The 25,761-nt window shown below is 54.9% G+C and overlaps 5 protein-coding genes across 5 annotated transcripts; 4 read left to right on the top strand and 1 right to left on the bottom strand.

Moving 5' to 3' along the window:
* Nucleotides 1–1,480: 1,480 nt before the first annotated feature.
* BZA05DRAFT_394770 (uncharacterized protein) lies at nt 1,481–2,104 on the top strand. The gene has a single exon (XM_051483358.1). The coding sequence runs from the start codon at nt 1,619–1,621 to the stop codon at nt 1,937–1,939; it is 321 nt and encodes a 106-aa protein (XP_051340341.1). The 5' UTR covers nt 1,481–1,618; the 3' UTR covers nt 1,940–2,104.
* A 935-nt stretch (nt 2,105–3,039) lies between these two features.
* BZA05DRAFT_425160 (uncharacterized protein) lies at nt 3,040–8,124 on the top strand (the record flags this gene model as incomplete). The annotated part of the gene is made up of 13 exons (XM_051485949.1): nt 3,040–3,217; nt 3,289–3,367; nt 3,495–3,753; nt 3,784–3,859; nt 3,890–4,043; nt 4,080–4,784; nt 5,013–5,513; nt 5,544–5,595; nt 5,626–5,680; nt 5,720–6,741; nt 6,798–7,104; nt 7,156–7,841; nt 7,879–8,124. The coding sequence occupies 13 exons, from the start codon at nt 3,040–3,042 to the stop codon at nt 8,122–8,124; spliced, it is 4,320 nt and encodes a 1,439-aa protein (XP_051340340.1).
* Nucleotides 8,125–9,412: 1,288 nt separating this feature from the next.
* BZA05DRAFT_351881 (uncharacterized protein) lies at nt 9,413–11,472 on the bottom strand. The gene is made up of 5 exons (XM_051481302.1): nt 11,108–11,472; nt 10,896–11,049; nt 10,810–10,823; nt 10,511–10,753; nt 9,413–10,447 (listed from the first exon to the last, which is right to left on the bottom strand). Exons 1-5 carry the CDS (start codon nt 11,215–11,217, stop codon nt 9,628–9,630), a joined length of 1,341 nt encoding a protein of 446 aa, XP_051340339.1. The 5' UTR covers nt 11,218–11,472; the 3' UTR covers nt 9,413–9,627.
* Nucleotides 11,473–19,725: 8,253 nt separating this feature from the next.
* On the top strand, nt 19,726–22,524 carry BZA05DRAFT_417889 (uncharacterized protein; the record flags this gene model as incomplete). Its single annotated transcript, XM_051485483.1, has 2 exons — nt 19,726–20,170; nt 20,300–22,524. 2 exons carry the CDS (start codon nt 19,726–19,728, stop codon nt 22,522–22,524), a joined length of 2,670 nt encoding a protein of 889 aa, XP_051340338.1.
* Nucleotides 22,525–23,468: 944 nt separating this feature from the next.
* On the top strand, nt 23,469–25,081 carry BZA05DRAFT_435532 (uncharacterized protein; the record flags this gene model as incomplete). Its single annotated transcript, XM_051486374.1, has 4 exons — nt 23,469–23,581; nt 23,714–23,847; nt 24,335–24,781; nt 25,056–25,081. The coding sequence occupies 4 exons, from the start codon at nt 23,469–23,471 to the stop codon at nt 25,079–25,081; spliced, it is 720 nt and encodes a 239-aa protein (XP_051340337.1).
* Nucleotides 25,082–25,761: the final 680 nt, after the last annotated feature.

Here is a 25,761-nt window from a genome sequence, read left to right as displayed (position 1 = left end):
AGAGGGAGAGAGAGAGGGAGAACATCGATCCATTGTCGCATAGGTACCGCCTGTCCAGACCATGGTAGGCAAGTACAGTAGTTGCCGGAGTGTTTGTACATACTACATACCGTGACAGTCGAGGATCCCGGTCCCCCGTGAGTGAGTGAGGAAGAGGGATCAGGAAACCCTTGCCGGGTTATAGTAGAGATGAAGGACAGTCTCCGATATTACAATGGGTACATGGCTCAACTGCGTGCGACGCAGCGTGAGTGCTCTGCCTACTCTACATGCATCTCGATCAGATCACCCCAGAGATTCGGTGATTTGTTGTAGGAAGTATGTAGAGTACATACCCGGTTGCTTTTCTAGATCCGATCCTGAAGTACATACAGTGTCAGATTTCGTGTGTAGGTAAAAGTATTTATGCATTTTGGCCCTGCATAGCCGTCGCAGCTTGCGCTTGTTGTGTGGTTATGTGCATAGCCTTCACGCTCTCCTCCTCAACATCAACATCAACATCAACCGCACAAAGACTCGCAAAACTCTCGGACCTCCCGAACGATGACGATCTCCGGTATTGTTTCTAATTCGCATCAACCAGTCCGTCTGCTTTCCGGAGGGCTGCGTCAACACAATCTCTACCCACTCCGAACCCCCCGGCGGAAAGAGGTTTCCGACCCTCAGGCCCTTCAAGATCTACATACAGCGTCGCCGTCCCTTCCTCCGTCTTCCTAGTGGCGATCGGAGGAGATATGTAGGTATGTGTAGCGACGTCGATGTGCGTCGCAGGGAGAGGTGCAGCCCAGCCGGAGGAAGATTTGCAGCCCTTCCAGCACATATGTCAGTCCCCTCAAACGCCCATGACGCTTTTGCCAGGCGTCCGCTGACTCGAGAGAACCAGTGGCATCCCCGTATGTATGTATCTGGTAGTCACGACTAGGTGCCTCAGTAGCCTTCGAGGCTCGCAGAGTCGCAGTCCGGTGCTGCAAAGCAACGCGGCGCCGGCGCCTTTACACGAAGTTCCGTTCGTCACCATGCGTTGGTTTGGTTTTATGGCTTCCACCGTTGGTGCGCGTCTAGGTCCGTCGTACGTTGTTGTTCCCTGACGAGTTTTGGCGCAGTTTGCTGTCGGCGTCGGCGTCGGCGGCGAGAGGGGGGAGGGGGGAGGGGGGGGGGAGGGGCGATCTCGACGAAAGACTCTGCACACCTTTGTGGCCGCGCAGGGCCGGGATTGCCGATCGTTTTGGGGTCGCCGCTGTGGAGGTTTGCAACTTTGCTGCTTTGCACAGAAAGGCCGTGCTGTGCTGTGCTGGTTTTCTCACGCCCTGTGCAAATACATACGGTACATAACGAACGTTGATTGCACCTGGGCTTGGACACTCCGGGTTGAGCGAAAGGCGGTGCCAAGGGAGGGTACTCGTCCCGGGCGGATAAACGGGGGCCAAGACGCCAGATGTCAACAGAGGAATCCTCGACGAAGGAGGTATCCAGCTAAAGAGTGCTTGCTCTACTCTACCTACTCTACTCTTCTCTGCCTGCGTATGCATGCATGTGGAGTGCACTACTTCTTCATGCAGACCATGTGCTGGCCTGAGAGGCCCTTGCCCGCTCAGCACATCGAGGCATCTCCAAGCAGATGGGTTCGGGGGGCGGCCATGTTCTATGTGGGTGGAGTACAGTACATAGAGTACCGGTACATGTGCTATGTATGCTATGGATGCTACCTATGAGTCGCGGACTCGCTGCGTTCCAATTAGCTATGTGGCTAGCCGGGCGTTCCCTGCGTCGAAGGGTGGCCGGAGAAGATGAGGTTAGTGGTCGAGGTGGTGGTGGTGGAGGTGGCTTGCCTGCATCCCCTTTTCCGACTTGTCAACACCATTCGCGGACAGCAAAACATGAAGAGACGGGAGCGAAGCGGTGGAATAGTCTGAAGACGAGAGGCAGTGGAATGGTCTGAAGACGACGAAGGAGAAGGAGAGACAGACGGAAATTAGCAGTCAGACAAACAGACAGAGGAATGGGACGAGAAGAGAAAGAGAAGAGAAAGGGAACGTGAAAGAAGCCGAAGGGCAGGAAGGGGATCCGAGAAGACGGGCTTCCTTCAATTTCAAGTCAAAGCGGCAACCTTCTCTACTCTAAACGTTCTTTCTTCAATCGTCATCGTCTTCCCCCTTCCCCGTGACAGAACTCCTCGCAGTCTGATACCTACTCTACGTATCCCCTTTGTCGCCTTCGACTGCCTCATCGCCTTCGTCGCCGCCCCCTCCGCCACCGTCTCCCGGTTGTGTTCCGTGGAGCCCATCAACCTTCTCCTTTAACTACACTTCTCGGCTTCATCGATTAGGTACTGCCTTTGTTCGCCGATTGCCGATTACCGCCCTTCTCTGCCGTGCTGTGTCCTGATCCGTCCATTCTCTCCATTCTTGCTCCGGGACCTGCTTCTCACTTCCTATCCTTTGATTCTTTCAAACAGCAACCGTCGCTGCTCTCCATACTCTGCCCATTACCTCCTGCCCGAGTACTCTAGAGGTCTACTTAGTTGCAGCGAAAGAAAGCGTCGCCTCTGTTTTGTACCTCTAAACTCACCGCCTGCCTGCTGGTTGGTGCTCACCATGCAGCTCCGCTAAATCCAAAGCCTCTTGCACTTTCTCTTCTCGCGCCAACTCCGCAGCAGCGAGTGAACCTCGCGTTCGCTTCTCTCTCTGTCACAGCCTCCCCCCTCCCATCCCCCACCCACCCACATCCTCAGTGGCTCTCCTTCCTTCTTCCTACTCTCGGGGCTAGAGTCGACTCTGGCCAGCTTGCCGAGCCTCCATACTGGCCGCGTCTAACATACTACAATTCGCAACATCTTCAATCTGTCTACACCCATCCTACTGGCTGTCCTGTCCGCTCGTCTTCATTCATTCGCAAATCTCCCCCCTCCCCCCCTCCCCCCCTCCCCTCCCCCCCTCCCCCCCACACCCGCATTCCAAAAGCCTGTCGCATCGTTCCCGACACGACCCTCTGCTTGCTGCTGCTCACCGCTGGAAGCGTGTGCGTCCCTGAATCGTCGTCATGCCGGTTCAAGTCTCGCGACAGCATCAACCGCAGCCTCACCATTCTAACCATTCGTCCACCTCCCTGAATAACGCGGCCACGAGCTCATACTCCCTGCATCGGGAATCACCTGCGTCTTCGCGAGACGACGCTTCCAGTACCAGTTCGCTCTCTATTAATAAGGGCAATGGAGAGGGTGAGACACACTCAATTCGGGGGATGTAGTTGTATTGGTGAGGAGAGATGCTGATGGGGAGAAACACCTAGACGGTCGGCAGAGAAAGCGATTACAGAAAACGGCCGAATCTACAACGCTGCCGCGCAAGTCGTCGTTACGGGAACCTCGGTCCCCAGCAAAACCTACACTGAGGCCGAGCCTTAGGGAGCAGAAGAAGCCGCTGGTCACCAGGGCTCCGGATTCGAAGTCGTATGTTAAAGTCGCGATTTCTTCGTGTCAATTGCCCTCTCAATAGGAGTGGTTCAGCTGATGGTGGCGTCTTGTTTTTGGCGAATAGGGACACGCACGGCCGGACTCTCGCGCCTACGTCTTCATCTTCTGCAACCTCTACGAATGCCGATGCCCACACTAATGCTCTAAAATACTCCGGCAATCCTGACGAGACCGACAGTACCAAGGTGACGACCTTTTATGCGTTTGGGGAGAGCAAGCTCAAGGGGGAGGGTGACTTGGACGATCCGTTCGACTTTCAGCCTTCCATGAACTTGGAAGACGTACACAGGGGTATACTCGATCACGAGCAGGTCAACGCGTTTCATCCTCCGTCGAGGAAGGTCAGCGGGAGCAGCATTCGAAGCATCCGTGCAGGTGTTGCCGGTGGTGGTAGCGGGAACCGTGTCGCGGAGATAGCTGGGAGCCAGGACGCGACTTCTTCCATGCTTCGAAGGCCCAGTGTTGGGAAGTTCTCATCGCCGCGGAATCCGGATCGAAACTCGCAGGAAGCAGCTCCACGCCGGCGACAGAGCAACATCACTAATCTGGCACTGGCGAACCCTGCATCGAAGTATCGCACAACCACCGCGACGGTAGAGCCGGCAAGCTCGATCGCAGCTCAACGGCGAAAACCGAGTTGTACCGTTCCGGGCTCTACGGGTCCACCCGTACCCCCGAAGTACCATAAGATGGGCGGGTACTCAGAGGCTACCGCCGAAGGGGGAGTGAAGGTTCCGATATCGGCGCGAAGTGGAAAGTCCAAGTCACTACAGCCGCCGCCGCGACCGATCCAGCCGCAGATCAACACATCGCTTGCCCCTGATGGGTACCGTGCTTCGATTGGTATCCCCCCGAAGTCTCCCAGGTCGCCCAATACCAGCAAGAAGGTGGGCACGCCCGGGCCCTTGGCTTTGCGCAGGATATCCACGATCCCACACGCATCTGGATTGGCTGCGAGAACAATCAGTCCGACCGACGCGAGGAGGTTGAAGAGACTGTCGATGTTGAATACTCCTCCACCTCCGGTGCTGCCGCCGCCTGTGGAACCCAGTAGATCCACCCAGGCGAGCCCGTCCATGATCCCCAGGAAGAGCGTGACGCCTTCGTCGCAGGGCACAACACCCGAGCCGCAGCGCAAATCCTACAGCTCCGGATTGTCAGCGTCATCTGCAAGCACCTCTGCACGGACATCCGTGGGCTCCCTGCAACCGAAAGTAACCCTGAACTATGGATCAAGGCTGCCGAGGCCACCACAACTGGAGAGGGATGATGAAGAAATTCCTCCGGTTCCGCCGTTACCGAAGAATCTCGCGTCCTCCGCAGAGCCTCTGAGCGGTGAATCTAGTCTTGCGCCCACACCTGTGGGTGGCACATTCAAGAACAGCAGCAGCAGCCTTTACGGCCCTCGGAAATCCAGCTTGGCACATGACCATCCCGACCACATGGAACCCGTTGAGACGCGGTCCGTTGACTCCGATAGAACGTTGAGCTCGGACTCGCCGATGAGCAGGACCAAGAGCAGGACCAAGAGCTCTAACAGCACCTTCTTCGCCCCGCGGAAGTCCAGCCTTGCGCCAGAGACCTTGGGACAACCGGAGCCTGCCGACGAGCCCGAAATCTTCGATCTGGAGGCATTTGAGCCCACTCATATCTCTCAGGAGATCAGGAACCTAGAGCCGAGGGCTGAGAAGAGGGAGTCGCGGCGGAAGCGAGGGATGACGCTTGGAGGTCTGGGGCCGGGAAGCGCGGGATTCCCCATGTTGGAGACCAAAGCTTCGGCTTCGAGCTTGAGGAAGAAGGATCTTGCGCCCATCCGTCTGCCGCCGCTGAACCTGTTGCCACTGAGTACGCCGACCGTTGCGCGTGTCAATGCTTATCTGCCTACTTCGGACTCTGACAAGGAACTTACACCGCCTCCGAAAATAGGCCATAAAACTCCTAGTACTCCGATGACAGCATCCAAAGCGGCATTCTTCAACCGGCGGGAAGAGGGTGGTCAATCGGACCGCGATCGCATCGCTCGCGAGAGGAGCATTAGTTCGTTTAACCATTCCGTGCCGCATGATGATAGTCCATCTAGCCTGTCGTTGAGGACCGGTTCGAGTCCGACCAGTAGTATTCCAGTGTCGACGAGTAGCAGGATCGGCAGACAGACGGCTAGCCCGTATGTTTCCGGTTCGTTGCCTAGGGGGACGTCGGCGGGTGCGAGTGAGCATGACGGGAAAACAACGGACAGTAAGAAGTCAGCACCACGAGTGAAGAGCAGGTCGAGGAAGAGTCAAGACTCGTTAAAGAATGCTCCGGCCGAGGAACTGAGCGGTTCGCCGTCCACTAGCAGCTCTATCCGCAGAAAATTGAGCCTCAGTTGGAAGAAGTCGTCTCAAGGAAAGAACAGTCACGCAGCAACGGAACGCGCCGAGGAATACAATGCGAAGTTCGACAACATGCCTCCGCCGCGCTTGCCAACCTCGTCCACGTGGACTAATACACCTAGCCCCAACAAAGGACCCCACATCGCAGCGGCGGGTAAGAGGAAGGGATCTGTCGGTGGTGGGCCGTTTCACGACCGCACACGGAGTGACAGCTGGGGTACAGCGGGTAGCCCCAAAAAGGAAAAGAAGTCGGATGAAAAAGTGCCAGCCTTGCAGTCCAAGGCTTCAAGTGCGGCTAGTTCGATTCTCAGCCCCATGACCAAGATGTTGGGGAGCAAAGGGTCTCTCAGCCAGTTACGAAGCAGAAACCAACCACCCTTACCTCATAACTCCGACCCTACCCTCGACCACGACGACCTCATTGCTGAAGACGAGATGAGACGAATTGCCTCGAAGCGAAAGAATTTGGACCAAGCGGCCGCACAGCTTGATGAACTGAAAAGGCGTGCTGGACCCAAGGATCGGGTGTCGACCCAGCAGATTCTTCGCATGGGTGTGCTCAACATCTTTGAGAAGGGCGAGGTTGTCGATTACAAGGATGTGTACTTCACCGGTCTCTCAGATGCGAGGAAGCACGTTGGTGACCTGAAGAATACTACCCTGCCCAACTTTGGATATGACGACGAACGGGGGGATTACACGATCGTCAAGGGTGACCACTTGGCTTATCGCTATGAGATTGTGGATGTGCTTGGAAAGGGAAGTTTCGGCCAGGTCGTGCGATGTATCGACCATCGTACCGGAGGACTCGTCGCCATCAAGATCATCCGGAACAAGAAGCGATTCCACCAACAGGCGTTGGTCGAGGTCAACATCTTGCAGAAGCTGAAGGAATGGGTAAGCATTTCATGCTTTTTTTTCCGGTGATGAGGATAGCTCACTAACGGTTACAGGACCCGAACCAAAAACACTCTCTGATTAACTTCACCCAAAGCTTTTACTTCAGAGGACATCTGTGTATCTCGACCGAGTTGCTGGGAATGAACCTTTACGAGTTTATCAAGAGCAATGACTTCCGTGGCTTCTCGCTCAAGCTTATCCGCCGATTCACAAAGCAGATGCTCAGCTCTTTGACTCTGCTCAAGGGACATCGCGTGATCCACTGCGATCTCAAGCCCGAGAACATCCTGCTCGCACACCCTGCCCGCTCTGAGATCAAGGTCATCGATTTTGGTAGCAGTTGTTTCGAGAATGAGAAAGGTAGACGAGAGAGCTCCCACCACCACCGCTATGGAAGCTAACAGCATTTAGTGTACACTTACATTCAGTCCCGGTTTTACCGATCTCCGGAAGTTATCCTGGGAATGAGCTACGGTTTGCCGATTGACATGTGGTCGCTGGGTTGCATCCTCGCCGAGCTTTTCACTGGATACCCTATCTTCCCTGGAGAAAACGAGCAAGAGCAGTTGGCATGTATCATGGAAGTGTTCGGACCGCCGGAAAAGCACCTCATCGAGAAATCCACCCGTCGCAAGCTGTTCTTCGACTCCCAAGGCAAACCACGGATGATAGTCTCGTCCAAGGGCCGCAGACGGCGTGTCAGCTCGAAGACTTTGCAGCAAGTGCTCAAGTGCGACGATGAGCCTTTCCTCGATTTTGTCTCTCGCTGTCTCCGATGGGACCCCGACAAGCGGCTGCGGCCCGAGGAGGCCATGAGCCATGAGTTCATTTCGGGACGGAAGCCACCGGTTCAGAGTAGGGCAAGATCGGGGAATTACGCGTCCGGGACAGCTAGCAGCGACACTAGACGATACACCGCTTACTCTCGCCCCCTTCCGGATCCTCCCACTACCGCCAAGAAGGTCACTGTTGCCTGTGGAAACCATAGTCCTATGAAGACAACTCCATCAACAAACGTCTTGAGCTCGTCGAGAAGCATCACCGGCAAGAACCCCATTCTGGCAGCTGGGACTAAGAGGAACAGCACTGGCGCGACTGTTGGCACCAGCAGCACTTTACCACGGGTTGCGGCAGCGGCTGGACAAGGCCACCGATCCATCAGCGGCAAAGCAGCCTACGGCAGCGGCGGAAGCAGTGCAGGACCGACGCCCAACAACCACAACCACGTTGGTGGACGAGGTAGCGCCGGCCAACGTGTTGGCGCCGGAACATCGGGCAGCACTAGGATGTTGCGAGACGACGATGGCGGCTTGTCTAGCGGCGGCGAGGGTAGCCGCAGAAGACAGGGCTGAGGCTGAGGCTGAGGAACGTGTTCGATAACGATATTGACGGATGATGAACGAAGAAAAAAAACAACGACCTTGTAATATCTTCCCCCCCCCCCCTTCTTCTACTTCTTTTCTTGGTTGTTGTTGTGCTGGGGCTTGTTGTGTTGGCTGGATGGACGGACGGATACTTCGTGTATGTGGAGGAAACTTAGGTGGTGGTGTTTTCTGTTTTTTCTTCTCTTGTTTTGTGATATCTTTTTCGTTTTCCTTTCCCTTTTCTTTTCTTTTCTTGTTTGCTGCGTTCGGCATTTGCGGCTTCATTTGAGGGGAGTTCTTTTTTTTTCTCACTTTTTTTTCTCACTTTTTCTTTTCACCTATAACGTTAAGATTCTTCGACGATTTGGAGGGGAGGGGTAGTGGGAGGCTGTGCATTATGGCAGGAGGAGGACGCGGATAGGGGGGGTGATAGTTCAGTTCAATACCTTCAATTCTCTTTCTCCGATTTGTTTTTGCTTGCTTGCTCATACTCATGTACTGAAGAACGGAGGGCAGAGGGTGGAGGGTGGATGAACTGAAATGGTACAGATTTTTTTCACTTTCTTTCTTTTCTCTTTTCTTTCTTTCTTGCTTTTCTTGATTTTCTTGCTAGAGATTTTGAAGGGTTCGGAGGGGAGGAGGAGGGGTGGGGCAGGAGTTACATAGTACTGAGAAGAAGAAGAAGAAGAAGAAGAAGATGAAGAAGAAGGAAGAAGAAGAAGGAAGAAGAAGAAGGAAGAAGAAGAAGGGGGGCGATGTTAGATGTAGGTACGTGCTAGAACTTGCGGCTTGCGGCTTGCGGCTTTGAACTTGCGGCTTCGGAGGGAGTGGAGGGGAGGGGGATTTAATGCATGGCGGTTCGGAGTACTCATACACTCATACACTCATACACTCATACTTTTTGTGCATATGTGATTGGGGGGGCGGGTGAGTGATATTTCGTGAGCGCCGCTGTTGCTGCCATCTGTCATCGATGGCTGCGTTGGCCCGCGGGGGGTAACCAAACACTGCCGGAGTAAACAGGCAACACGGGAATTGGTGCTGTATTCCAGTAGTAGTAGTACAGCACCTCCTGGACACAACATTCCAGCTCACATCAGATCACATCACATCAAATTCACATCGTACACAGGTACGGGAGACAGAGTTCCACCTACGGTGAACAGCGAACAGCGAACAGCGCGAGGTAGGTGCTAGTAACTACTAACGGGTTTGAACAGCTGCCTTTGAAGTTTGCCTTGTGTTTCCGCTACCGTGACTTTGCGCAGGATATGAAACTCCCATATCCCCCCCCCCCCTTCCAACGCCCAATGGTATATGAGAAAAAATAGTGTGAAAGCAGGAGAACAACACCGTGAAAGAAGTAGCCAACCGCCTAAGCGCCTAGAAACGAAGCGTTTGCACTAAAATGGAGAAAATGGAGAAATGCAAATGAAAATGAGAAAATGAGGAAAATGAAGAAAATGAAGAAAGAAAACACGATCAACTATCAACCCATGCTCAGTTACAGCTCAACCTACTACTTCTTCTTGTAAATCGACAGCTTTTGTGGTCCACCGCAGTACTGAGTTTTATCACCGGCACACTTCATGGTACACTTGAGGGCGGTGAGGCGGCTGGGGGCCACGGCGTAGCCACAGAAGCACTCCTCAGCGTACTCGAGTCCAGCGTAGGTATATCCCTTGCTGGTGCAGTGGTCGATGCACTTTGGCACGGTCATATCGTTCTTGGCGTAGCGGTAGGGGAGGGTGCGCGCGCCCAGGTCGTCGAAAGCGCAGCCGACGTAGGTCCAGCCCTTCGAGCTCACGTCCGTGGAGTATGTCTGCTTCGGACCGATGGTGGTGACGGCGCCGCAGTTGGGGGGCTGGATGGCGCGCGCAGGGCCGAGCTGGATCGGGTTGCAGCCGGGGAGCTTGGGGAGCCAGCCTTCGGTCTGTTCCTTGATTGAGGGTGGGACCATGCAGTCGTCCATCGCCTTGTTCTCTTGAAGCTTGAGCACCGGACAGTCCTCGACGTTGCCGCTCTCGGCGTTGCACTCGTTGATGGCCTTTTGCAGGACCGCCGGGTTCCAGCCGGAGACGAAGTCGCCGTGCAGGGAGAGGCCCTCGCGGTCGCCGTTGGAGAGGACGAAGGGGTGCTTGTCGTTGACCCACTCGCTGTCCCATGTCTTGATGTCGTAAAGGAACTCGTAGAAGAGTGTGACGAGGCGCTTGGGATGGGTCGATGGGCACTTGCCATTGTTGTTGTCGCTAGGGTAAGCAACGTGCGACCTGTGGTCCGGTGAGTCGACGTTCTTGCCGTCCCAGCAGCTGGGCATCACGATCTGAATACGAAGACCGCTATATTTGATCAGCCAACTCTTCCCTCTGACCAGCTAACAAACAGTAGTTCAATCAACTTACTAAGGACACTTGGAGTTGGGGATGGTGCCAGTCTCTCCAGTGGTACCTCCGAGACAGGCATAGCTAATCCCTTTCTGTTCGATACCCGCACCACTGAGCGAACGACGCATGGGGTCACCGGCAAGCATACGGAAGCCCTCGGGGAAGGCGTAAAGCTGTTCAGTAGGCGTATCCCTACGCTGGAGGTAGTAGATGGTAGCACCGCCATTTCCGACGTTGTGGAAAGAGCCGTTTCTCGCCTGGCTGTGACGGTAGGTCAGTTGTGAAGCACACCAAGGATTCCTCACAAAGAAACATACACATAGAGATCGGGCTGTTGGTCACAGAGTCAGTAAACAAGTCCAGCGGGCTACTAAGAACAATCACCAACACACGGGCGACTCACGATCCAGTAGTTACTCTTGTCCTGGACAACCTTACAGGTGGTACAGGTAGCAGCGATGGACTTCGCATAGGTCATGGTGAAGTCGAAGCCATTGCCTCCGACAATGTTGTGAAGGTGGTTAGAAACCGCACCGGGATTGACGATCGGATCAGCCCTGCGGCAGTTTGTCAGATGTGCGCTGCACCACACTGGGATGTAGAACAACTACTGACCTCTCACGAAGCAAGGGACCTCCACACGGGATGCGGAAGAATGCGTCGACCATGGGCAGCACCGCCATCAAAGCGGCGGCGCTGGTCATGATGGCATCTAAAAGCTTCATGTTGTATGTGATGCTTTGTAGCGGTTTCGGTGAAGGAGGTTTGGGAGGATTTTCTTTGGTAGCGAGAGGATGGAAAAGAATGAATGAATGGGTTGGAGGCCCGGGTTTTATTGAGGGAGTACGAGAAGAAGAGAATTACAGAGCGACCAGGCGCAGTGGAAAGAACGAAGGGGGTTTGAAAAGAGTGTGTAGGGCCCTTCAAGGGAGTGGAGTGGGAGAGCAAAGGAATGCGAGCGAGAGGGGTTGGAATGTGTGGGAGAGAGACAGGTGAAGGCGTGGGAGTTGAAGGGGAGCCGGTGGGTGCAAATATATGTTTTATTGTTGTGGGGAAGCTGAGCCGCCGCCACAAACTATCACACGGCGCCAACCCGAACGGGAGGGTAGGAAACCAGAGGCGAGGCAAGATGCAGGAACGGACCAGGAACAGCGATGCAATTCAACGAGGTAAAAGTAAAATAAGGTGCTGCCGGCTGCAGGGATCGAGACCTGTGTAGCGGGTCGGAGAATTTCCTCGAGTGCTGGAAGGAATAACGGATGGTGATATCGCCACAGAGAATCCGACTTCGACTGATGACGACCAGCACCGGCTTATGTAGAAGCGCAAATGATCTCGGTTCGAACCTTCTCGGACTCTCACGATCAATCGGCTCCGCTGTCTTGCCGTTTTCGGCTTGCGACTCCAGCAGGCAAGAACAGCTGTCTCGTACGAGGTCTGTGGTGGTGCCGGTGGGCTGGCGGTGGTGATGGTGATTGGTCCTGAACGACCAGATAGCGATGCCGTGGTCGAGAAGCAGCAATAGGTGACCACAGCCAGCCATCCGTACGCCGCCAACATGAACGTCCTGACGATCGGACTACGGATCCGTGCAGTGGCTCATCGGGGAAGAGACAGAGCACGAGGCGTGTGACCGTCGAAGAAGCAACTTTGAGGAAACATCTCCAATATCGAGTGGCATCATGGAATAGCAGTTTGGCAATCGAAGCCGAATGAGACCCTTTGTCACCACATGTGAGTTGCACTCCCGAATAGGTGGGAGTCTATAAGTACCATCGCCAACCAAGCATCAGAGCGACATTAACGGGCCGCTCCGCTGGGCTCAGCACTAATATTTACAGTCGCTGGGTTCCGCAATAAAGTCGCTCGGCTCCGTCGCAAAGGCACCACCACAGCCTTCCGCCTTCCGTAAGGCCCTTAGTAGTTTGCCGCCTACACAGCCGCCCCACTCAACCTGCTACACCGGGGAGGCTCGTGCTGGCACATAAGTGCATAAATTGCCTATACGGAAGTACCATTCGTTGCTTATTCCTCTTCTTCTTCTCCCATCTTCTTCCCCATCATCTGTTGTGTTGCGGGATTCCGATGGTAATGCATATTTCACGTTTCACGCTGTAGATACCGTTTATCTATCCGAAACCTCAATCGTCAGCGCTATCAGCAATAGCACCACTGACCACTGACCAGAAGCAAAAAGTAAAAAATAATAGCAAGGGCTTTTCTTTCGCGCTGCTGTGCTCTCCATACTGCGCAGATGCAATTCCCCTTTTAGGGTTTAACCCGGCGCGCGTGGAATTCCGGATCAACAGGCCGGCCGAGTATCAGTCGATGAGTGGACTGGTCCATCGCTTTCGCTCGTTGAGGGGGTGGTCGCGGATACGACGGATTAGTCATCTCGACCTCGTATTTCCCCTGATGTTTATGATTCTGGAGAACTTAGGTGTGTTCCTACGGTAGATCTGGAGTACCGCGTACAACGTATCTGACGATCAGGGACGTCTCGATTCCCATACGTAACATCGTTGTCGACGATATCACATGAACGTCTGGCCAGAACTCGGATCCCTCCTTCCCTCCCTACGTACACGGCACCTCCGCAGATGGCATGTGTCAACTCGGAGACCGCGAGGTTCTCGATCCCATCACCGAGAAGGGCAATATTTTCAAGGAGAATTCGACACCACCACCACCACCACCACCACCACCACCACCACGGACAAGCCTCCGCACGAGAATATCACGGTTGCCGGCAACGGAAGCTCGTATGTATGTAGCTTGGACCCCCCCCCCTCTCCCCCCTCCAGAGGAGCCTGGAAATTTGCTTAGTACGACTGCAGCCACCCGTAGATCGATCCCTCCCCGCCCTGCCCTGAATGCCTCCTCCCGAGTGTTTGAGCTACCTAACCGGTACTGGAATCTCGTGGGACTTGCTTGAGCCTTGGGCCCATCATGCATGCCTTCGCTGTCTTCGCTGTCTTCCTTCCGTCCTCGCGTGGAAGCGGAGTGTCAGCCCAGGTCCTGGTGTGTAGATGATAGATGATAGATGATTTCGGCTCGGCGGTAGCGTGGGTGGGGGTGAGGGGTAACTAATACAGGGCATGTAGGAACCGATGAAGGGCGTAATGACGGTCTCGCTTGGCTGTTTACCATGTGGGTTCGATGCGGTGCCTAGATCACCTCTCGGCCCTCAGTTATACCCGACTCCCGAGCACTGGTGGCCCCGTGGTCGACTGATCCATACGGTGGCCGTTGAGACATAATACATCATCAAAATCTTGTCACGGTCTTGAACTGAAGCATAGCTGTTACTACTACTAGCGAACCGATGAATTACCACCAAGTGGAAAATGGGGGAGGGGTGAGAGAACCACCTATGGCTCAATAACCTATTCCAGCTTCCTACGCACTTCAACTCCGCAGTATGATGTTTGTCGAGTATTAATTACTTCCCCATAAAGGTGTCCGTTATCCGCCGCGCTGGTGGTGGCGGCTCGAAGAGGAGACTGAGGAATTCATTCCTTCTCTTCCCTTCCCTCGTCTATCCGGTCACTCGAGTACGGTACTATCCATCGGCGGGTGGGACTGTGGGGGTGTGGCAGCCACGACTCATGACAACCCATCGGCCTCGATACGATACCAATAGCAGCAGCAGCAGACGCATCCGGCAAGCTACATACCGATCTTTTAACCATTGCCTCTTACCTCTTCTCTCACCTCTCACCTCTCACCTCTCACCTCTCACCTCTCGAGCCACGGCCATGTCACAATTAATAGGAGTAGGGAAGTATTCCGACACCCAGAAGCCGACCTAGCTACTCCTGCGCACTGTCCCGTCTCTTAGCTAACTATTCGATATAGATATATCGATACGTGATACTAACGTGGAGCATGATGCGTACTGCGTACTGCGGGCGAGCGGCAGGGCGCTTCCACGGAAAGCGACGGACAACACGCAGACTCCAGAGTGTGCGGGGTGAAGTGGTTCGATCCCGAAACGGCACATCGCGGTCGGGGGGAGGGGAAGTGAAGGTATACCCGCCACTGTCACGGCCAAACCGTTCGTTGTGGGGAATCGCCATTTATGGGGAAGGAGCACATACATTTCGATATGCTGTTTGTTCCTCTGGAATCAGCCATCGCCCATCGGTCCATCGCAACAGGTAATGCGAGCTTGATGTTCACTATCACAGCCCGTCACTCGCCATTCTGCGAGAGCGGCCGCGACGCTTTCCAAAAAAACGTATGTATATGCAGCGTATTCGCTGCGCGGCCACGGGATAAACGCTTACATACAACGGTAGGCAGTGCAGCTATAGCCTTCTCCGGGACTTTATGCGAGTTCGTCGCTTATTGCTCTTCATTCGTTCTGTACTAGTACTAAGTACACATCAAGTCATCAACTCGAAGATTCCAGGTATTACACTCAGTCGCCACTGGCCTGCGCCAAGTATGTACGGACGGCAAAACTGATAGCTGTGCAGGGAGAAGACGTACTTTGCACAAGAGCGCGAACTCTGAGTTTCCTCTGCCGGTGGTAGCGCGACTTGGGCGTGTCAAGTGAAACCACCGAGTGATATATGCCTAGTGCCCCCCTCCGTCACCCTAAAAACAAAAACAGTCACCACCACCGGTGGGTGGCTTGGAAACCCCAAGAGCTGAATAGAAAGGTCCTTGACTTGGGTTGAGCCTGAGACCTTTCCCTCAACTCCCCTCGCCGATTGCATGGCCTAGTGCCTAAACCACTAGACCACGCGGGGGTTTTTCCGTGCTGGAAATATGAATTCGATGTCTATAAACTGGTGGGTGCCACCCTCGCGATGGACAAGCATTGCCACAGCGGCGCTGTCTGTGTTGAACGGACGAGCGAACAACATGCCGTGTGCTTCGTATGAATCTGATGCGGTGTCTTTCGGCGTTTGAACGAACAATGAAGACAGCGCGGTAACCATGGCCTATTCGTCTTCACACAGCTGAAAAGTATCGTTGTCCTTCGCCGTCCTTCGATATCCGAAATCCTCTGGTCTTCCTGCTCTTCCTACAACCGGCTCGCCTTGTCCTCCTATGCAGTCCTACAGTACCCGGCCTGGCTCGCCGCCGATAACACACTATCGTCGCCGCGGATACTAGAAGTCTAGAAGACTGTCTATTGAGCACGCCGGTCAGCCATAGGAGCACCTAAGAACTATATAACTATTATCAACACCAGTTGATCAACTGTGCCCCTTTGAGCCTATTTAGATCTATTTAGAGCCGTATTTGTACTGAGCCAGTTATAACTTGGAAAAATGTGAAGACAATCATAACCAGATATTACACACGCACATGCACATGCACATGCAAAACCAGCTTACATAACCATAACCACCTACCAGTACCCATCCCCCTGGCCTGCGATTAAAATCCCAACCTCGCCTGCACTCGCGAGTGCTACCCCATGCGCCGCTTGATCTCGCATCCCTCCACCGGTACATACCCTTGCGGTGACAGGCAGGTGCCAGCCTCCCAGGTGGACTCCCCGCCTCCTAGCGCCCGGCCAGGGGGGGGCGATATGACACCACGACTACATACACGACTCCACGAGGCGGGGATTTACTCTACTCTACTAACTAGTACGCGACGATCATGGAGAGATTGGGGATGAATACCGGTATGTGAATACCGCAACTTTCCTGCAAGTGCGGACGTCGGAGTCTAGGTACTCGAATAGGAGAGATATGTAACTTGGATGGCGACGGTTGAGAGGAGGAGGGACATCAACGGGATACTCTACTCTAGCTACGCTCAAGAGAACGAACGCAACTCTGATCTTGCAACACTGCAACACAGCAACATAACCACAACCCATCCCAACGCAACGCAGGTGTCGTCAAGCAGTGCGCTTAGTAACCAACTAGGCTCAGAGAAGCAGTCTGATAACCGGTTCACGCACACGGGCTGGCAGCTGGCTCGGTGAAATTCGTCCGCGCCCTGGGGCTGCATAGAGGCCTGGGTGCCTAGGGCGTCGGTGGGGGGGATCCAAGTTCTTCATGGCGCCGCCGACCAACACACGGGAAGACTCTGGGGAGAACGAATCCCTCCTAGAGGTGCGAGGTGCGATGTGCTGCCTTCCTTCCTTTCCGAGAGAGCAGCGGAATTAGAGATGTCTCTCCGAGGTGAGGATCGTAGATGTGTTGGTAGTGGTGGGGGCTCATAACTGACCGCGGGCTCTTCACGAACATACTCCAGAGTGAAACATAGAGGAAATTATCATGAGAATTTGTCGAGTGTGCTTGCTTGCTTGCTTCCTCGCTAGAGTAGTTAGAGTCTCGAGGATTGTATACCCACTAGCAGGTAGCACAACGCCAATCGCCGGATGTCTCGATAGGTACCGCCGGCCTGGATGGGGCTGCCAGTGCCAGCTAGACGTCGCTTCTGGGGGCGCTTATGTACCTACTACCACTATACCTAGCAGGTGGAGAACTTCGGCTTCGGTGGAGATTGTTCGGTTTTTTCCCCCGAGGCGTCACTGCTGCCGTCCAGGGTCTGCTCATAGCAGTAGAGCATAGAATCTATTTGCATCAACCAACAACCTCCATCATTATTACCACCAACACTTGATCTCCGGAATGCAACAACACCAGGCGATCGTTGCCATCATGGAAGAGGGATGCCGTTCAAACTCGTATGGTGGTCGTGCCGTTCGAACGGGCCATCCAGACTACTCTAGGCCTGGCTGGCTGGCAATGCTTCTTCGGTTGTGACGGTTCGGTGTATGTAGAGTACGCAGGAGTCGAGTGATTTCCCGTCCGCTGTCTTGGGTTCCGACGGGTGCCATTGGGTGTTTTCGCCGCGGGTGGTCATAGCTATCAGACTGCTGTGATATCTCACTTGAGAGGCGAGCAGAGTAGTGATTTATTGCCATGTCTGGAAGTCGGCTTTCTGTATCTGGCATCTTGGCCTCTGGTATATGAAAGACAATTCTGTATTTTTGGGGGTTTTACTTCCCGTTCGGGCAATACCGAGACATCACCTCTTTGAGTGAGGTGATACGGTAGCCTTCTTGCGGACTTCTCCACGGTAGTGATGTACTAGTACTTACACAAGGTCAGAGTGCATATATGTGCACTTTTCTCAGAGATTTGACCCGAAAAGTCTCCACGTGAACTGCAACGGCCAGGACTCGAGACAATTCACGAATCATGATTTGTCACGCTGCGGCTCTCCGTCGAAAGTGCAATTCCAAGCCCGGGAGCAGCTCTGATGCTGTTCTTCCGGACTCCACGAAACCGGGGGTTTCTGCTGCCACTGATTGCCGACTCTATGCACCTTTTGTAGTCGTGCATCCGATGCAGTCGATTTCTCGTGCATCCTTCTAGGGGCGATGTCCATCTAATTATGGTAACGGGCGTCAAGAAGGCTCCCCCACTGCCCTGATTGGCCTGCTATTTATACCCGGCGCATAATGACTCCGCTTCCCCCCTAAAAATCTTTAATCCCCCGTCGAGTCCACCCACACCACAATTAGGCGTTATTTTTAGACTCCCAGGCAACAAACAAACCATGTGTTGCTGTGGGCAGTTGGCACTGGGTGCTGTGGGTGCTGTGTGAGGATGTGAGCACTGACTGAGCAGTGAGGAATTGATTGTCTGAGTTGCCTGTTCCGCGCTCCGGCTCCTCTGCCTGCTGAGTGGCGGGGTACCAGAGTTCCTCGAGAGTCGACGTGCCTTTTGTTCGTCGCAAAAAAAAAGACGCCCCGTTCTCGCTGATTCTCTCGAACTTCTTTTCTTCCACCCCCCTCCGCGCCCGTGCCCCCGCCCTCCACACCCTCCGCGCTGCACAGCCCCATTCCGACCCCGTCTCGATCCGAGTCTGCGCGTCGAAACAGCATCGCGAACCGAAACGAGAACCAAGGAACGCTTCTTCGGACCCGCGAATGGCCAGTTAATCCGGAATCCCGACAGAGCAGCACGCCTACGCCTACGCCCCACGACCTCGATTCATTCCTGGACGAACGGTCTGCATCGCCAATCACATCACCCGGAGTGCTGATATAGCAGTTGAAGCCCACCCCACCCGTATCGATATATAGAGATGGCATCGCCATACGCGTTCCAGCAGGCTGTTGCCCCTCCTCCGACTTCACGTCGAGGGATCTCCCCCGCGACCTCCATCTTCAGTCGCGCGCGGTCACGTACGCCGCCCGCCGCACTCGCGCTCTCCAGCAACAGGTACAATCCGGCACTATATTCGGCGACGACCAGCGCCGTGGGACCGGGAAGTCTGAGGAGGCCGAGCCCGAGTCCTATGAGAACGCGAGGGGAGGATGGAGGCGCTGGACGACAGTACAATCCGCAGACATTCGGACAGTTATCTGGAAACGGGGGTGCATTTGTGCCTCGACAGAACGAGGAAGGTAGAGTGCTCCATCTTTTTTCTCGTAATATTGTTACATTCCAACAATTTCGCATCGACGCGAACCATGTGTATGCGTGTGTGTGTGTCCTGTCTGTTATCAAAATAGCACCCGATACTCCCATGTTTTCAGTTTTCGATGATATCTCTATTCTCTCCCGGGCGTGCTTTGTTCCCTCCTCCGTCGTCCGAAGCATCACAGGACAGAAAAGCTGACCGAACAAGTCCCACCGCCTCCGTACTCGCCTCCACACTCTGCGCGTGGTCCCGGCCCGCTCTCGGCACATAGTAACGGCCCGCTCTCGGCACGTAGTAACGGCCCGCTCTCACCCCCGCATAACGGCCCGCTCTCAGCACGTAGTAACGGCCCGCTCTCACCCCCGCATTCCGCGCGTGGTTCCGCGCTGCAGGTTTCTCCGCCACAGCGACAAACAACGTGGACACAGAATCAAACACCTACGTCACCGAATAACAACGTATCACAACAGCCCACACCATCAACGGCCAGCAGCCTGCAAAGTTTCAATGGGTATCCCACCGGTGGATCGGCGGCGGCAACTACCCCGCTGACGCCGAATGTCGGCCCCCAAAACTGGCAGTCTCCTACCCGGAGAAGAGGATATTCACCACCAACCGCACAAGTTCAGGGACCATACACACCGAGCGGGCTTCAACAGACGTCGTTCCCTGCCGAGATACCTCAACACCCGATCATCCCCCCGAACGCACACCGGAATCCGTCCGCACCACCGCAGATGCGATCATCCAATGCAACCAGTGTTCCTCCTCCACCTCCAGGTCCTCCACCCGCAGCTAGCAGGAGTGCGTCGATGAGCGCATCAATGCCTCCATCAGCGCATCGGGAAGACAGTCAGACGCGTGGCGCCAACGGTGTACCGCCGCCACCACCTGGCCCCCCGCCGCGATCGGAAAGTTTGACCAGGATTCAGCAACTTATGCAGCGGCAGAGAACCGTCAGCGGACCATTGAGCACGAGACAAGGCTTTGTAGGGAGTAGACAGAGTCCACCGGTGCCGGAGGTGCCTGAAATTCTGACTCTTCCTTCGTCTTCTCCTCCTCCAGCTGTTCCGCCAAAGCGGAAGATGGAGCAACAGGAGGATAGTGGTAGACAGAGGGCAAGCCCACGGCATGAGGAGGAACGCGAACGACAGAGGAGGGAAGATAATAATCCGTGGAAAGAGGCAATAGACTCGCCCAGGAGGGCGGCTACATTACCGAACCAACAATCCTTCTCGGCGTCGCCGCGAGCCATCACTCCCGCCAGAGGTATGGCCTCCAACGCAAGCCACTCCCGCATATCAAAAAATGCTAACTGTGCCCAAGTCGCCCCGCCGCAATTGTCCCCTCCCCCTCACACCTTAGAATTGATAAGGGAGCGTGAAAGCATCATTATAGAAAGTTTCACCGAGCCCGAACCGAGTCCCACCTTCACAGTGTACCGCGATTCGAATCCCGCTCTGAATGGTTCAGCAGTTCGCAGAAAACCCGTTGGCCCACAACTTGTCACGCAAGATCTAGGCCGTGGTCCACAACTTCCTACGCCACCGCCACAGCAGTCCTCGCCGATATCGCCCGGCTTGAATAATCGCGAATCAAATGCCACACTCAAAGCGAATGGCGAAGGTCCAAGCAGGAAGGACACTGGCAAGGAGCCGGAAGGGCCCGAGGACTTCATACACCAGACAAGACGTCGATACAAGGAGATGTTGCAGGCCGAAGATGCCGCCTATACAGATGCCGACAAACTCCGCATATTCTTGCACTTCGTCGAGAGGGAATGCAAAATACGACAGCCGTTGTACTCGCAAGCCGATCCGACGGATCTGAAACGTGTTGTCAAAATCCTTCAGGTGATTGCCATGGAGGAGCACGAAAGTCTTACCCCAATTTCGCCTGTTGGACGCCAGCGTGCAGATCGGGATGGAGATATCGACATGTCATCGCCGCCCGACCAAAAAACACGTCCGGGTACGCAATGGTGGGGACAAAATCTAACTGCCGCTTCGTTCCCCACCTCGGCGATGTCAGCCTACGAGCAGCGCGTCGCAGAAGAAGAGTCCTCTCGCGGTCGCGCCAGCTCCAGATGGTGGGAGAACTCGAACGACGACGGCGGATCGTGTTCTGTTTCTGAGCTTGTCCGTTCCGACGATAATGACAGTGTGTATGGCTCCGCATACCCACGACGCAGCAAAAGGTTCACCAAGAAACCCCGCCAGAGTTTGAAAGAGATCGCAGAATTGGCGAATAGCCCCCGGAGCTTGACTTCTGGTCCGGGTATCAGCCATGATGCTGCTTCATACCTGAACTCAACTGTTTATCCCCCGGACCGTAAAGCTGGATCGCGCAGTAGATCGCGGGCCCCGGGAAGTTCTCGGACTAGGGTTCCTAGGAGAAGAGATAACCTCAAGACAAGCCTCGATATCGCTCCGCTGCTCACGCTTCTTCCAGTCTGGCCCAGAGAATACCCCGCCATCAACAACTGCCATCCGCGTCTCGACGTTTTCCGCGATCTGGTCCGCACTCTCAACGATCTGACCATGCTCAAGGACCTGCAGCAGCGTTTCGCCGAGAAAACTGGCAAGACCAAAGACTCGTTCGTAACCGAATCGCAGCGCCGACGCATCAGTCAAGCTGAACGGATCCAACGCCTTTACTCCCGCGGCGATCTCCACTACGATGAGATGGAGCGCCTCAACCTCGATTTCGAGCGCGAGGAAACGAAAATCAACCACGAAGCCGAGGAGGAGGATTTCAAAGCGTTCGACGTCGAAGTCGTGACTCCGGCCCACCGCGACCTCCACGAACGGATCAACGCTGCCACGGCCGCCTACTCGGATCTCATCGCGCTCATCAAAGCGCGCAATCCCAACCTTGCCGCCGACTCGGAGGAACAGCCAGAGCTCCTGGAATACCTCACCGCGCTCAAGTGGATCTTCGACGTGCGCGAAACCCTGCACCAGAGCGTGTTCGAAATGCTCACGGAGCGCAATGAACGCTACAAATCCCTCACCCTTGGGCCGCTGCGCACCGCGCGCGATCAGAGCCGCTTCCAGTCAACGTCGGCATTCTTCACGCAGGACGCGGCGACGCGATTGGCGGAATTTAACAAGCAGAAGATCCTCCGCCACGAGCAGTTTATGGACTTCACCGAGAACCAGGTGACGCTCGGCGTCGAGGAGGCGCGCTCGCGCTTCTGGGAGGTTGCTCCGCTGGTTATGGAGTGTCTCGAGAAGATCCCCGACAACCTCGAGAACGTCGTGCCCATCATCCCGCCCGAGGAGTCGTCGGAACACCCAGAGTGGGTGCAGCAGCCCATGAGGTACCTCGAACGGAAGATTGCGGAGACGGAGGGCGCCATGAGGGGCCTGGGCGTCGAGGAGGGCGAGGGCCTGCTCTGTCTGCTCCATGGTGTCAAGAGTGCACTCACCCGTGCCAGGGCGGAGGCGGTGCACGGTGACGATGGGAGGCGCGAGGAGCGCCGGTTGACTGAGGACCTGAAGGAGAAGGTCGGAATGATCGAGGATGAGTGGAGAGAGGGACTGGGCGGGATCCTGGAACGGATCAAGGAGGATGTGGAGAGGGAGATGGATCGCATCGAGCCGGGAAGGAAGGGCAGTTAGTCGTGTGCCTGTGTGTGTGTGTGTGTGTGTGTGTGTGTGTGTGTTGAGGGGGTGCTGTATGATTGTGTACATATATCCGTCCGGTCGCTTTGAACTTTGAAGCTACTACTCTTATGATGGCAGGGCTGGGGACACTCGTTTTTGGTAGTTTCGGCGCAGATACCCTTTTTATTATATAGTTTTCTTTTTTTATTTCTTTAATTTATTTTCTTCTCTTTTTATTTTCGACTGTATCATTCATGTTGGAGGAGGAGGAGGGAGTTATCGTTTTTCTTTGGGGGAATTTTTCTATGTTTACTGTACCTACTGCAGCGAGGCGGCGTGGGGAACTGGGGGGAGATGAGAGGAGTACCAAGTCATGCTTCATCGTTTTTTGCTGGGCGGCTGATCCTATGGCTGATGTTGGGAGACAGTAAGAATGGAATGGAAGTGATTGGGAAAGTAGGCGTGGATCGAAATCGGTGTGCAACTCACTCGTTCGAGGGTGGTTATAGTGATGGATCATGGGAGAGGAGCTACCTGGATTATTGTCAACGCCACACGACTACACAGCGCGGGAGGCGGTAGACGGCAGACAACACGTGCTTTCGGAGCGGTAAAGAGGCGCCGCTGCACCACGAGTCATAGCCAGTGACCAATCCCTTCACGGGTTCATGGGAAGGAGCAGGCCACGATCTCCATCCTACGTGCTGGCTCAACCACAGCCACACTCTCGCCCGTCTGTGGGTCGTCGAAACGCCACGCACCGATCCTCCCGCCCGGATCCCAGGGAAGATCTCCTATTGTTCTGAACCGTCGTCGTTTGCAGAGCTCCATGCTGCGGTCCCCTGGTAGCAAGCAGGTCAAGAGACGGTTTATAAATCCATCCATGCCCCCCCACCCCACCCTCCCCACCATCGCCACAGCCCACATCCTCCATAAACACATTCCCAAGCCACAGTATCATGTCCTACTACCACCACACGCCGTACCTCACCACCCGCCGACGGGGCAGCAGCTCCTCCAGCAGCGACAACGTGAACACACTGCGGATCCACCTTCCGCCGCCGGGGGGCATGTACAGCAGCTACCGGCCGTCATCCCCACCGCCACCACCTCCTCCACCTCCACATCCGCAACCATCACATCCACCACATCCACCACATCTTCCGCCCCGTCACCACACCCACACCCACACCCACACCCACAGATCGAGAAGGGAGGAGGTGATCCACGGGCTCGAGGAGAAGGTCGAGCGACTGCTGCAGCAGAAGAGGGCGCTCGATGATGAGGTGCAGAGGCTCAGGGCTGAGCGGATCGTTATCGAACACGATTTTGGGAAGTGTAGGGAGGAGCTGGCGAGGTGCGGGGGGAACTTTCGGAGGTGGAGGGGGGAGTAGGGGAGTAGCTGGTGAGATGGGGGGAGTAGCGTGGGAGGGGGTGGGAGGTGTAGAGGAATTCATGGAAAGTCTTGTGGTACATATCACTCGCTCGTGCACGCTTTGTACCTACTAGTACAACTGTGAATAGGTAGCCAAGTACCTATCAAACCCCAGAGGCCACATCCACACCAAACGGGAAGATGACTTCATTCCCCCCACCGTTTGCATGTAAAAATTTCAACTCCGCCACAACGATGACCAAGATCACCGGCCCGACCAGTGGGAAACGAAACACGTATTTCCCACGGCTATCTGCATGCCGATATTTGCCGCTGTGTACCGACGGGCCTAGGTGCGGGCGAACCGCATTTAAGGACCATAGTTAATCCGTCGAACGGTAGTTAACGTCTGCACCCAACGTCGCTTCACAACCCATCACCCTGCCGCAGTTATTTTTGACAGCATTCACACCTCGGTCGAATCGAATCAGCAACATCTCCCCACGATGTCATCACCATACTACCGATACCGCTACCACGACAGCACGCCGCCGCCACCAGCAGCAGCAGTGCGGGCGCTATCACCCGTTCCACGGCGGTTCTGGAGCAGCACGCCGCAGCTGCCGCCGCCGCCGCCCGAGGAGCAGCGCATCGACATCAACACGCGGGCGATAGTCGAGGAGGACATGCAAGCGCGGCGCGAGATCGAGCGGCGCAATGCCGAGAAGGAGCGGGAGCGGAAGCGGCGCAATGCGGAACAGGAACGGGAGCGGGAGCAATCCCGCGGGGAGAACAGGATGCATAGGCTCGAGGAGAGGGAGCGCGCGCAGCGAAGGGAGATCGATCGCCTCAGGGAGGAGAATGAAATCTTGAAGGTTGAGAATGATAGGTTGAGGGGTGAGAGGGCTCACCTCCAGACTACGCTCGATGCACTGTGTGATAGGATCGAGCGCAGGAGAGAGAGAGAGAGGTATAGGTAGACAGATAGCTGTAGCCGGTGGGACGCCCGTGCGTTTCCTGAGGACAGTTTCGTCCACACGGTCGTTTCTGGGGCTTGTTTAGGTCTGCGTTTCCTTAGTATCGTCACATCTCCATATAGTTCGCGCACTCACATGGTGTCATATCTGCTCTCCAGAAGTTGTTCAGTGTATGTACTATATCTCTTTCCCAGACAAACACAATAATCCCTCATCATAGATTCTGCGAAGGATCGTCCAGGAACGTAAACACTAGTCCAGGCGGGGTCCGCGCATATAAGGTGACCGCGCCAGCCACCAGAGCCGGCACCGCTTCACTGCACCAGCGAGACCATGGTCCATGTACCGAGAGCAAGAGCAAAATGTCATAATTCGACGTCATCCACATGCAAGATCGGGGGCAGCTTCCTGTCCGTTACATCACCACGGACTCCAAAGAGGATTGCGCAGCCCTCGCTGTCATGAGAACCAAAAAGCCGTCACGAAAACCAAAAAGCCGTCATCTGGTACAAACTCGAACTCTGCTGGTGGGAGTGGTAAAACGTCCGTCAGGAAAGACTCTGGTAGCGAAGCTTTGACGAGAATGACAGAGTGGTAGAGTAGGCAGGAGTGGTGGAGTTAGGTTAGAGTGTAATACTTTGAGAGAAAAAACTGTAAACCTTCGTCCCTATTGAGTATGTCATAGATTCCACGGCGGTCACAAACAACCTAATCCTACACCCTTTGCGCCTTAGCTTTCCCTTCTTCAACTCGCCGAGCTGCGTGGATTACCAGCTAGTCCGTGACGGGTCGGTATTCGTGCTGGTGTAGATGTCCAGCTGGTGTCGCATGCTGGATGTGAAATCGTGTATAGTTGTCTATCTTAAAGTTCCAGCTCGTGCATACCGAAAAGGCGAATCA

Source organism: Tricharina praecox (genome assembly GCF_024521635.1).
Source record: "Tricharina praecox strain CBS 144465 chromosome Unknown BZA05scaffold_9, whole genome shotgun sequence".
Lineage (NCBI taxonomy): Eukaryota > Fungi > Ascomycota > Pezizomycetes > Pezizales > Pyronemataceae > Tricharina > Tricharina praecox.
Note: the sequence above shows the minus strand (reverse complement) of the source record. Positions and strands in the feature narration are given on the sequence as shown.